The 14,138-nt window shown below is 41.9% G+C and overlaps 1 protein-coding gene across 2 annotated transcripts in view; it reads right to left on the bottom strand.

Annotated features, from left to right (window-relative positions):
• Positions 1 to 14,138, bottom strand: part of LOC114647017 (myoferlin-like) — a 156,301-nt gene that overhangs the window by 123,619 nt on the left and 18,544 nt on the right. For both annotated transcript variants that reach the window (XM_051923754.1, XM_051923755.1), the window contains exon 3: positions 13,951 to 14,042. In XM_051923754.1, coding sequence (XP_051779714.1) covers positions 13,951 to 14,042 — 92 coding nt within the window. The remainder of the gene's footprint in view (positions 1 to 13,950; positions 14,043 to 14,138) is intronic.

Raw genomic sequence — 14,138 nt, 5'->3', positions numbered from 1 at the left:
ACTTATATTGAGCCAGTTTAGACTCACCAATTAACCAAAAAGAGATTTGGGGGAAGACTGCAAATGAACACAGAGAGAACACGTAAATTCCACACAGACAGTGGCGAGGCCAGGATTCACACCTAGCAATTTAGAGATGTGCAGCAATAGTTCTAAATTGTAGAACATCCAGCTAATAATCTGTTATGACTAAATAAGAATTTCATAGTGAGAATACATATTCAATAGTCATTAGCAAACCCCAGAGCGCTCAGGAATGTTCTAAAACATTGGTAAACTCAGCAAAATGCACTGAAGTCAATGGGGAAGGAGGAACTGAACCAGTTTTGAGTTAATTATAAAGGTGCGATAGTCTTTTAAGTTTTCCTGAGGGCTAGAAAAGTCACTGCCAACTATGATGGAGCGATTAGTGTGGCCAAAAATGTGATCTAGTTGTGATGCAGCAAATGGCCACAAACAAGCAATAAGAAAGAAAAAAATATATAAATATGTCATTGCACTCACAAGTGTTCCAATCTTCAGGGTACTGACTGGCCATGCCAGGCAGCATTTTTTAAAGTCGTGCTGCATGCATCTGGCATGTCTTTTTTTTGCTTATCGTGCATCTATCTATCTATCTATCTATCTATCTGTGCAAATGCTTTGCACTTTTTTCTTCCATAAAGAAGCTAGAAATGCCTTGAAAATAGTAATAAAGCTTTCATTATCATTATTTCGCAGGGTCTTCTTACTCTTGATGCCGTATCACACGGCTAAATGAGCATTTATTCTGCCAACATACAAAATTAGCCATACAGTGCTGTGTGTGAGTCAGTCAGCACACAGGAATCAGTGTTATATATTCGGTGGCAGTACTCATAATATACTCATTATGTCCTGCTAATGTACCCCCTTTTTTATTTATGAAGTGCCTGTGGGGTTCAAATCCACTTGAACTAATGAACAAGTAGTGATATCACACATGCATGCAGGTCTGGTAGCAATGTAAAATCTGAGGTGATGTACACATACAGTACATGATTTGGTAGTGACAGCCCCAACCATGATAGCTACAGTTCTGTGATGTCCTGTCGGCTTTGCAAAACATCATGGGGCACGAAGGAAAGAAAAAAAAAGTTCTTCTAAATCGGCCATATAGTGAATTTCTGGGAAAATATTTAGCGAACAAGGTTATTGGTGGACTAACATTTAATAAACACAATAATGGTTCATAAACTTTCAAGCAACACTACAAATTCTGAAAAGGAAAAAACTACATGTCTGAAACATTTCATTGAACAAATGGAACATGTAACAATATTCCAAAAGTATCTATATAACTGTCCTCTGATCTTTTTTAAACCCTTTCATTTCAATATATGGCAGTCACAGCCTATTCTAGCATCACAGGGGCTGGAAACAACTGTGGATGGCATTGTAGCCGTGCCATATATTTTGTTTATATTTATGTGTTCCTTTACTGTCTCTTTATAACATTGTGTGTGTACTACACACTCACACAGATGACAGAACTGTAAAATGAGAGGCATTTGAAAAGACAGGCAAGCTCAACGCACATAAAGCAGCCTATCTCACAGCATTCTCAGCTCACACAGAGTGATGTTAGCAAGGTGTGCTCTGCATAAATAGGAACCATAACACAATCAGGAGGAGAGATGAGGTGCGTTACAGGAGGCCAGTCCATCATCAGACATATCCAGACACACGCCTAAACTCATCCATACTGGACTGATTAAGACTCAGTAAAGAGATATTACCATGAAAATCACACACAGGGACACAGGGTGAACTTGCACACTTTCCATGGAATGTGACTGGGTTGGGATTTGAACCCAGAACATCCAGGACTGGGACTGGGCTTGGATTTAAATCAAGCTTTATCAGTTACTGAACTGATAAAACTCCACAGATTGTGTGGGGGGAAAAAAAAAACATCTACACCATGAGCAGCTGTCTCTCCTCATTTTCATATTGGTCAGCATTTCTCAGGTTACCTGAGCTGCCTGTTCCAATGAAAGCACCACTAGTAGTTATAGGTGACGCTCTACATTTTCAGCCTGGTAAAATTACTGGGGAATCATCAAGTGATAAAATGGCCAGGAAAGAGGTGGAGAATACTGGACAAGTGACTTGCTTAGAGGAATACTGGAATGCTTACAACAGGAGAATACATTACTAGAATAATATTTACAGTCAGATTTAAAGTAATGGGAGTGTATTTTGCAGGAGTATTGAAACAGTCAACAAAATATTCAAACATCCATTTTGTAATCCATTTGTCCAGTTCAGGGTCAGACAGCGCCAGGGCTTATCTGCAGGAGCATTAGGAGCGAGACTGGAACCAGGCCTGCATTAGATGCCATGCACATACTCAGACCTTCTTATACCTACTTCAAACATACAACTGCCTGTACATCATTTTAGATTAAACAAGCATCACCGGAGAAAATCCAGAACAGAACACACAAACTCAACTCAGACATACTGGGAAGGAATTTGAAATCATAACCTAATTCTAGCCTTCCAAGAATTCTACCCTTCTTGGATGGAAGCCTTGTTGTGGCAGAATGGCTTGCGCGGTCTAGTGATCCTCGGAGCTATGTTGTCAGGAGCTACATGCTCCTGGTAGGGCTTCCCAAGGCAAACAGGTCTGAGGTGAAGATCCAGACTAACTCGATCCTGAGACCCCATATGGAGTTAAATTGAGGATCAGCGTTTCGCTTGCCTGGGAAAGGGTACCCGGGGCCCCACCCTGGAGCCAGGCCCGGGGGAGGGGCTCGCTGGCGAGCGTCTGGTGGCTGCACCTTCGACCATGGGGCCCAGCCAGGCTCAGTCCGAAGGAGCAACGTGGTTCCGCTCGCTTGTGGGCCCCCCACCTGCAAGAGAGGCCATAGGGGTTGAGTGCAATGTGATATGGGTGGTAGCCGAAGGCGGGAACTCTGGCATTCCGACTCTCGGTTGCCGAAACTGGCTTTTGGGACATGGAATGTTACCTCTCTGGCGAGGAAGGAGCCTGAACTGGTGCGAGAGGTTGAGAGGTACCGGCTAGTTATAGTCGGGCTCACCTCTACGCATGGTCTGGGCTCTGGAACCATTCCTCTTGAGAGAGGCTGGACTTTGTTCCACTCTGAAGTTGCTATGGGTGAGAGGCATTGGGCAGGGGTGGGCTTGCTTATGGCCTCCTGGCTCGAGGCCTGTACGTTGGGGTTCTCCCCATTGGATGAGAGGGTTGTTTCCCTACACCTTCGAGTTGGGGGAAGGACTCTGACTGTTGTTTGCGCTTATGCGCCAAACAGCAGTTCAGAGTACCCAGTCTTCTTGGAGTCCCAGGAAGAGGCGCTGCAAGGCACAGCTCCTGGGGACTTTATTGTCCTACTGGGAGACTTAAACGCTCACGTTGGCAACGACAGTGAAACCTGGAGAGGTGTGATTGGGAGGAACGGCCTCCCTGATCTAAACTCGAGTGGTGTGCAGTTGTTGGACTTCTGTGCTGGCCATGGATTGTCCATAACGAACACCATGTTCGAGCATAAGGGTGTCCATAAGTGCACTTGGCGCCAGGATGCCCAAGGTCGCAGCTCAATGATCGACTTTGTAATCATGTCATCAGATCTGCGACCTTATGTCTTGGACACTCGGGTGAAGAGAGGGGCTGAGCTGTCAACTGATCACCACCTGGTGGTAAGTTGGATCAGATGGCGGGAGAGGCTGCAGGACAGACCAGGCAGACCCAAACGAATATTGAGGATCTGCTGGGAACGTCTGCCGGAGGAACCGGTCAGAAAGATCTTTAACTGCCACCTCCGGCAGAACTTCAACCTCATTCCGAGAGAGGCGAAGGACATTGAGTCTGAATGGGCCATGTTCCGAGCCTCCATTATCGAAGCAGCAGAACGGAGCTGTGGCCACAAGGTTGTCGGTGCCTCTCGTGGCGGCAATCCATGAACCTGGTGGTGGACACCTAAGGTTCGAGAGGCCGTCAAGCTGAAGAAAGAGTCCTATCGGGTCTGGTTGACCAATGGGACTCCAGAGGCAGCTGAGGGGTACCGGCGGGCCAAGCGTGTGGCAGCATCGGCTGTTGCAGAGGCAAAAACTCGGGCATGGGAGGAGTTTGGGGAAGCCATGGAAAACGACTTTCAGTCAGCACCGAGAAGGTTCTGGTAAACCGTCAGGCGCCTCAGGAGGGGAAAGCGGTGCTCCACCAACACTGTGTACAGTGGAGATGGGGCCCTGCTGACTTCAACTGCAGACGTTATTGACCGGCGGAAGGAATACTTTGAGGATCTTGTCAATCCCACCAGCATGTCTTCCTTAGAGGAAGCAGAGCTGGAGGACTCTGGGGGGGGGGGGGGCCCGTCCAATACAGGGGCTAAGGTCGCTGAGGTAGTTAAAAAGCTCCGAGGTGGCAGGGCCCCTGGGGTGGACGAGGTTCACCCTGGGTTCCTCTAGGCTCTGGATGCTGTGGGGCTGTCCTGGTTGACACGTCTCTGCCACATCGCATGGACATCGGGGGCAGTCCCTCTGGATTGGCAAACTGGGTTGGTGATTCCCCTTTTTAAGGGTGACCGGAGGATGTGCTTCAACTATAGGGGGATCACAGTCCTCAGCCTCCCCGGTAAGGTCTATTCAGGGGTGCTGGAGAAGAGAGTTCGGTCGATGGTCGAGTCTCGGATTCAAGAGGAACAATGCGGATTCCATCCCGGCCATGGAACACTGGACCAGCTCTATACCCTGGCCAGGATTCTGGAGGGGGCATGGGAGTTTGCCCAACCAGTCCACATGTGTTTTGTGGATTTGGAGAAGGCATTCGACCGTGTCCCTCGAAGCATCCTGTGGGATGTGCTCCAAGAGTATGGATTACAAGGCTCATTGCTACGAGCCATTCAGTCTCTGTACAGGAGGAGCAGGAGCTTGGTCCGCATTGCCGGTAATAAGTCAAACTCGTTTCCTGTTGAGGTTGTACTCCGCCAGGGCTGCCCTTTGTCAATGATTCTGTTCATAAGTTATACGGACAGAATTTCTAGGTGCAGCCAAGGAGCGGAGAGGGTCTTGTTCGGTGACCTCAGAATCTCATTTCTGCTATTTGCAGATGACGTGGTTCTGTTGGCTTCATCGGACAGTGACCTCCAGCTCTCACTGGAGCGGTTTGCAGCCGAGTGCGAAGCAGCGGGGATGAGAGTCAGCACCTCTAAATCCGAGGCCATGGTTCTCAGCCGGAAAAGGGTGGAATGCTCTCTCCGGTTTGGGAGCACAGTGCTGCCTCAAGTGGAGGAGTTCAAGTATCTCAGGGTCTTGTTCACAAGTGAGGGAAGCATGGAGCGGGAGGTAATGCAGGAACAGTAATGCGGGCTCTGCAATGGTCCGTCGTGGTGAAAAGAGAGCTGAGCCAAAAGGCAAGGCTGTCAATTTACCAGTCGATCTAAGTTCCTACCCTCACCTATGGCCACGAGCTTTGGGTAGTGACCGAAAGAGCAAGATCGCGGATACAAGCAGCCTAAATGAGTTTTCTCCACAGGGTGGCTGGACTTTCCCTTAGAGATAGGGTGAGGAGTTCCGTTATCCAGGAGAGACTCGGAGTAGAGTCGCTGCTCCTCCGCATTGAGAGGAGTCAGTTGAGGTGGTTCGGGCATCTGTTTAGGATGCCCCCTGGACGCCTCCCTGGGGGGGTGTTCCGAGCATGCCCCACTGGGAGAAGGCCACGGGGCAGACCCAGGACACGCTGGTGGGATTATATCTCCTGGCTGGCCTTGGAATGCCTCGGGGTCCTCCCAAAGGAGCTGGAGGAGGTGGCTGGGGAGAGGAAGGTCTGGGCTTCCCTACTTAGGCTGCTGCCCCCGCAACCCGACCTCGGATAAGCAGTGGATGATGGATGGATGTATGGAACCTAATTCTATAAGGCAATACCAGCATGCTGCCTCAAGTGTCTGCAAACCAACAAATCAAAAACTAATTTCACATGCAGGAATAATTAATAGAAAAAAATGTTTTATATATCTAAAATTTGATGCCGGTCCTTCCTTGTTCCTAAACTGGTCAATATCACTGGACATCATGGCAATAACACCCAATATTGGCAGCCTGCTGAAACTTCATTAAAGAGAATCAAGGTAAAAATGATGGCAATAGAACTGGAAAATATTGCAAAATGTACAGTCTAAATAAGCTCCAGATTGTGTGAAACATTGAAAGTAGCCAGCTTTGTGCTGTAATAACCTGTATGGTGAGCCCACTCATATAACCACCATGAGCCAATGCAGAATTGCTAATATAGCTAATATTTAGTGAATGTAAAATATGATCAGACAGGGTGGAATGGTATAAAGAGTCTACAAAACAGAAAAACCTGACTTTAATGCATATTCCAAAGCAGACTGAATGGTTTGTCTAAATAAGTCATAATAGCAACAGAGAGAATGACTCAACCTTAAAGCATGCCTGAAACAAGCACAGACGGCCTTCCTGTCTGCACAAAAGCTAAAACTTGTTGATGGAAAAGAGAAGACGACCCTGAAGTCAAAGCAGGCCTTTAAGGGAAGAGAAAATATCTGTATTCCTTTTACTTTGGATGTTTCCTGTTAGCATCAATAGTTTTAAATTCTTTTTTTTCTGTTTTTAATGAAAGTCAGCATTACAATTATATTCATGCTTTAATGTTGACTCAACACAAGGAGCAGAACGAGAGAGTACAGCCTTACACAAAATCCATCAATCTTAGAAAACTCCCCCTTCCATGGGCCGTGTGCAAACAGGCGTGTCCTGGCTTCACTTTTCCATTGGTCGCTACGCAACAAACCGCCTAGGGATCCTGGAAAAGCCAGTCAGCTACACCATTTTACCCTCCCACATTTAGCAATGTGATTCTTGTTGCATTATGCAGTGGATCGCTTTCACAACCTCCTGCTCTACTGTAAGCCATGCCTTTGAGCTGAAAACTCACAAGTCTTCAACTCAAGAAAAGGTATTTCTAGCTGATAAATTAAATTGTGTAAAGAGGAAAAAGAATAAATAAAATGAAAAGCCTAAAACTGCACAAATGTCTTCACCAAAGTAACTACCAGTAGGATGGTTGTCAAAATGCTAAATATAGCTTGTGCCATAACTGCTTCCTGATTGATACCATGTGTTCATATTCTGTGGTTTTTTAAAAGAAGGGGTATCAAGTAAGCAAGGAGGAATTCCCAGAATAAAGCAGGCAGCTCCTAGCTACTATCTGCAAAGTCTCCAAGTCTGTCAATCTTGAGTTTGTGGTTACAGTTATTAGTCAGAATTTTGTTCAGGGCACATACACAAATACATATAAAGCAAAATGTTCAGTTACCCATTTCTAGAATCACAAGTGATGTATGAAGCAGTAGGCAAGAATATAAAGTAGTGTATAATGTAATGGAAAAATGATTACCACGCTGATGGCTCATATAAATTGGAAAAACTGGTCATTTATAAGCTGTACAATATGTTTAGCAAAGCTGCAGTCATGAATCTTAGTTGTGTTTAAAATGCAGATGACATGAATGAAGCAATAAACTGAATCGAGATTTCCAGGTTGTCAATATCTATCCAATCATCCTTCAAACAACGTACTTAATCCTGTTTAAAGCTACATTGGGAATCATTCATAAAAGAAGAACACACTATGGATCGGCCACCAGATCAGTGCATTGGGTTGTCAACATCAGCATAAATGTACTTATATGGTTATTGTTTCATGGTCCCTAAATGAAAAAAGCAGATCCAGAGAATGTTCTAGATTACTATTCAACCATTTACTGAGTCCACTTAACCCATCCTCCACATCAGAAGCAGTTCACTCAACTGGTATGTAGTGGTGTGCAGCAAATAAGTCACTACTATAGGCATGCAATCTCATTCTATCCCAGCTTTCTTTATATTTATCCATCCAAGAAGCTGTCTTAATCCAGGTAATGGTGGGGGGCTACAACCTATCTCAAAAGCACCTTTACAACTATTTATGTGATAAAAAAAAACATGAAATTAATCACATTAACTCTTTTTGAAACCCCATCAGGCAGAAAACAGTGTGGACAGGGTGCCTTACTATTACAGGGCACACCCACATACACACACTGGCACTCACTTACATGGACACAATTTAGAGCTGCCAGAGGGGCACCTACAGATCAGGCAAATGGACAGAGGGAAAAGATGCAGTTAGGTTGTTGGTAGCCCAAGTGCTGCATCACCACTCAATCCAGTTTTTGTCTTCCATGGATATAATATTTGGTACACATGCTCTGCTGTTGATATCACACCTCAACCAGAGCTAGTCCAGCACTACTTGAATGGGATTTCATGCACATATTTTTTGATTTAGTAAGAACAAACAGCTTAATAACATGTAAGAGTGCTGCATTTAGAATTCAAGATGGATGAGGCATGTCAATATAACAAAGATCTTTCAAACCAGAGTTACTTGCTTATTTCTATTTATTCAAGGCTCCACCAAAGCACTTGTACCTATCAGTGTTACAAATAGTCAGAAAGGAATGTTGTCAAGTTAGGTGTTCCTGCAAATACAGGCTATTCGTTTGAGGTATATCCTTAAAAGACGTGATGGCATGTTTACTAACTGGGATGGCTTTTATCTGGCTCATCTAACGTCTATTTCCAGTGTAGCCACATGTTTAAAATGCATGTGCATCAAATATTATAGATGAGCATCAACTACATGCTGACAGCTAATGAAGAGTATGCAAGAAAAGGCAAAGGTTTGTATATTTGAGTTGGTGGGGATGGAGCACAACCAGTCTTCATAAATAAAAGAATCAGTTAAATCCATGATTGGCTGCTATACGCATTCTTACAAAAGGGCTAACACAAGCCCAGGCAAACAAAAGAGGGCAAACAGTAGCCTATGGAAGCAAATATTCAACAAAAAGTACTTGGCTAAAGACTTAAAGGTAGAAGTAGGACATATTATGTAATGCCAAAGAAAAGTAGCAGGAATGAAGACTAGGACAGGATAGGAGACATAGTCAGAAATAAGAAACAAGGTCAAAGCTGTAAGGTTAAGAGACTTTTCGTCAAAACAATAGCAAAACCAAAAATCAAAGTCAAAAATGCAAAGCTTGAGTGAAAACCAAAGTAAAGGGTAACACTTCAGTTTATGTTTTAGAAATGCATCTATTACTCATTTACTGCTATGTAACAAGACCTTCTTTTGGTCGAATTAATATTTACAGAACATCATTAAACAAGTTATTCATCTTTGTGCAGAGTGGCATATTAAGAGCTTTTAATACGCTGGTAAATTTATTTGGGAATAGGTAGGATTCACAGGTCTTACACTGAAGTATGCAATGTCATATATACTTCCTTAGAAGGGTGGCGTCTTTCAACATCTGCAATAAGATGCTGTAGATGTTCTATCAAGCAGTTGTGGCGAGCGCCCTCTTCTACGCGGTGATGTGCTGGGGAGGCAGCATAAAGAAGAGAGACGCCTCACACCTGTACAAAGTGGTGAGGAAGGCAGGCTCTATTGTAGGCATGGAGCTGGACAGTTTGACATCCGTGGTGGAGCAGCGGACACTGAGCAGGCTCCTGTCAATCATGGAGAATCCACTGCATCCACTAAACAGTATCATCTCCAGACAGAGGAGCAGCTTCAGTGACAGACTGCTGTCACTGTTCTACTCCACTGACAGACTGAGGAGATTGTTTCTCCCCCACACTATGCGACTCTTCAATTCAACTCAGGGGGGTAAACGTTAACATTATACAAAGTTATTGTCTGTTATACCTGCATTTTTATCACTCTTTAATTTAATATTCTTTTTTATCAATATGCTGCTGCTGGAGTACTGTATGTGAATTTCCCCTTAAGATTAATAAAGTATCTATCTGTCAAGACAGACATCATTGACACCAAAAAAACCTTTGGAAAGATCTTGTTAAACAAGAGGAAATGATTAATAGATGCCTTTTTCAACTTCCTAAAGTTTTACCAAGTAAACATTTGTTTTAAAAGGTATGGGTTTCATTGGGACGATAATTTATTATCTGCAAATCTCAGATAAGGGAACAAATAAAATTGCTGACCTTTTAACCCATCATATTGTAACATGAGGTCACAACCTCTGAGGATATGGCCCTAACAACTAGGAGAAGCATAGTAACAATGAATGATACAAAAATTAATTTTCAAAAATATACACATGCGTTGCTTTTAAAAAAACTAATGTTATATATGGATTCTGTGATATAAAAACCCCTTAGTAAGAAAATTAAAGTAATTAAATCCATTGAAATAAACGTATAAAAAATTTAATGAACAAGCCACTTCATACACAATTTTCATACCTTTCAATTTAATGTGTACGTGCAATGAAAAAAAGGTAAATGGCAGGTTATGCAGTATTATTACATTGTTGATTGATACAGTGGCTCTCTGTAATGTACTTGTGAGATTTGAGGTACTGAATATCTGATTTAGTGCATGCAGCTCAAGTCACCATGTTCCCAAAACATGCAGGATGAGAAAGAAAAGTATAATCCCAGGTTAAGGGAAGTGAATTTCTTCAATCACAAATGAAGAAACTCCAACGCCATCTGGCAGCCATGAAGGATCTTGTGTCGGAGATGTTGTCGAGACCTCGCCAGTCTTGGCATCTTCCAAGAGTGACTAACGTTTTTTTTTTTTTTTTTTAATGAGATGTTAGCACAAAAGGTCACAGTATTCACTAGGATGACTAGCAAGAAAAAACGTTCTTTGCATGTTACCAACTATGTTTTGTGTACTGCATTTTATGGGTCATTTCATGGTTACTGTGTTATGAAAAGTGCATATTATCAATAAGAGAGTTTTATTATAAAGAGTTCCATGAGAAGTTCATTTTGAACAATCTCTAGTGAAAGACCACACTCTTTGGCAGTCGCTGGAAGATAACCCCCTATTTCCCAGATTTAATGTATTAACATTCATGTCTTCAACTTTCAAATCATTTCCTAGGAACGCAACCCCCACGAAAGTTATGGATTGACTGAAGTTTGCTGTGGTCCAGCACTGGGTCCCATTCAGAAACTTTGTTATCTCCATTCTCAAAGAAAACATTAAATTACATTTTATTCTTGGCCATCACTACATGGGGTAAGTAACATATAACAAATATAATTTACAGATAGAGTATTCTCAATGGGTTAAATGTTCTGTGATTTGCACAAATGTTCCTTGTACTTGCAGCCTTTTTAGGGGTGTAAGGCCTTCAACAAGTTCTAGCACACATGGTCTAAAGATTCTCAGTTTGCACACACTGAAAGTGATTGATTCTTCCTGCTGGCCAAGTCATATCCCGTACACAATTGTGTGGTTTTATGATTGAGAAAGACATACAGTGTGCAATTTTGTCTCTTAATTTTTTTTTTAATCTTTCACACACAGCTAATGATGTAAGGCTTATTGTAGGCTTGCAAAACACATACTCTGCTCACGCCTCTCTGCAAAGTGTCAGCCTTTTGAGCAAGCTCTAACCTGCTTCTAGTCAAGGGCGTATTTTAGTTACTAAATTGGTCAACTCTGAAGAGCCTCTTAAAGATACACCTACTGCTGCAAACATTTGCTCGACTGAACATCCATTAGAACCTGCAATTGCTCCACACCAAATTGAACTTTGCAAACATTAAATTAAAAGCTTGTTTCTGGCCATAGCATGTCTCTTAGAGCAAGATTTGTTATTTTTGAAAGACTTCAATGCATATTCTTCTAATATTTCAAAATTCAGTAGTAGTAGAGTCTTAACATTATATCTAAAATAATGCACCATCGCACACAACCAACCTGTCTGCTGCTTTGGTAATCTGCAATTATACATTTGTCGACCCTTTGCCTTTTTAATATTGCAGGGAATCAAAGTCTATCCTGATAGCATCAGCCACCAAAATGGAACATCAGTCCATCACAGAATATACACACACTGGAACAAATTAGTGTAACCAATCAACCTAAAGTGTATGCCTATAGGATGGAGAGGAAATCGGAAAAACTGGCAAAATTAAGAGTTTCAGCTCAGAAAACTTGCACAAATTTACAGATATAACATATAAAACCATAAAATGAACCACCATACAATATTTCAAAATGTCATCAATGTAAATAAACAATAACACATATACATGGTTTACATTTAGGATATTAACTTATGTTCCAGCTAAAAAAAACATATGTCCAGTTAACAGCAGAGGACTAAAAACATGAACTACAGTTAACATCTTTGGGGTTGAAAATTCTTTCATGTTTACTGTCCCAAGTGGGAAAATTGTTTTTTCAGCAGGTTTTTCCAAACAGACTACAACATCACATTACAGCACAACTGAAAAGAGCTCAGCCATGAAACAAAAGCTTTATACAATCAAACAAAAAACACATTAGTGAGCAGAATACTTATGAGAAAACATCACATCATACATATTAAATATAAAAATTAGAGATTCAGACTTTCCTTATGATTGACACAAATGATAACTGATCAACCATAATTTAAACCTGTAGATGTGTTTTTTTAAATAAAACCTATTTAGGAAACAAGTTTACAGTTTATCCATTCACTTTCTGAAGGTGTTTATTTGGGGTTTTACAAAGAGGCAAGTCTATCCTGGCAACACCAGATACAAGGCAAGCACCCACCCTGGACAATTCCATTACAGTATACACAAACCCACTCTAGAACAAATTAGCATCAGCAATTAATATAACATGTCTATCTTTCAGATTCAGCATTAAAATCAATAACTGAGGAAAACCTACACAGTCATGGGGAGAACATGCTAATCCCACACAGGAAACCTCTGGGTCAGGACAGCCCAAGTCCCAGTAGCTATGAGGCAGTCACCATTGAGATGTGCACAAAGGGGTGGCTACAATGACTCTTTTCATTTTCCTTCATGGACCCAAATGGCATTGTCTCCAATAAGTACCTACTGTACCTGATTGCTCAGAGTCTCCTTTTTGTTGTAAGAAATAGAGAAAAAACAACAATGTGCAACATGCCTTGTTAAAGGTAGGCTGCAGTTTACAATACCTTCAAGAACAAAAGTTTGGTATATGATAATTACTGCTATGAATTCCATATAAAATCCGTAAGAAATGTTAGTGTGCCAGTCCTATGAATTTGTCTTGTACTAGGATTTAGAAAGTAGCTGCAATATCTGTGCACAAGCCACACATATTCACTTTCCTTATAGTGCTAGATTTTCATATGGGTTTCTAACAGTTACTAACCACTCAGCACTTTTAAAAAAAAAAAAAAGCATCCATCGTGTATAGTGACTCTTGTCTACTTTTGAGCCACTGTCCACTGAAAGGTCTGTGCACATCAGTGAGTCACTGCATTTGTTGCCACATCACTATTGCAGCATGCACCATATAATGCAAGGGACAGAGCGGTGCATAGGCAGGGCAAAAGAAAAGGGAACAGCACGGACAACAGTAGCCCTGCCACAAAGACGTACGTCATACCGGAATGCAAATAATATTCCCAAAAATGAAAGAAATGTTAGTAATTATTTCAACATCTCTGAGAGGAAATGTCAGTACTGTAAAAACTCCACCCTCGCTGTCCGTTGAAAGCCAAAGTTTAACTACTTACTGCCATTAAAAGTGACAGTGCAGATTATTTGGATTTCATTTAGCCAAAACCCTGAGCTGATGTCCGAGTTAAAGAGAATGAAAGCTTATAATGGACAACAAGCACAAATATAGGGTAAATAAGAACAACGGTTTAACCAAGTGCATTAGACTACTAATTTTCATTCCAACCAATTTACTAACTGAAGAGGTCTTTCTGGTTTTACAACACCAAATAAGCCAATGGATAAATGCAGTATTGGTAATTAATTAGACTTGTAAACAGAGATACGCTTGATATGATTCAATTATTTGTTTTTAAAAAATCATCCACTCCTAAAGGAAATTAAAATAGGTTAAAAAAGCACACATACTTGTCTTTTCCAATTGTTTCAAAATCCTTCACCACGACTTCAATAGCGGCAGATGAATCAAGTGATTTTCCCTTCAGATCAAATTCAAGGAGCTTAATAATAGAGAGAAAAAAAGTATTAGCATTCTCTTGTATTCTCCACTATTTGACCTCCTTTTTCCTGCAAAGCATGACTAAAATCACAGTAAG

The sequence above is a fragment of the Erpetoichthys calabaricus genome, chromosome 2, assembly GCF_900747795.2.
Source record: "Erpetoichthys calabaricus chromosome 2, fErpCal1.3, whole genome shotgun sequence".
Lineage (NCBI taxonomy): Eukaryota > Metazoa > Chordata > Cladistia > Polypteriformes > Polypteridae > Erpetoichthys > Erpetoichthys calabaricus.
Note: the sequence above shows the minus strand (reverse complement) of the source record. Positions and strands in the feature narration are given on the sequence as shown.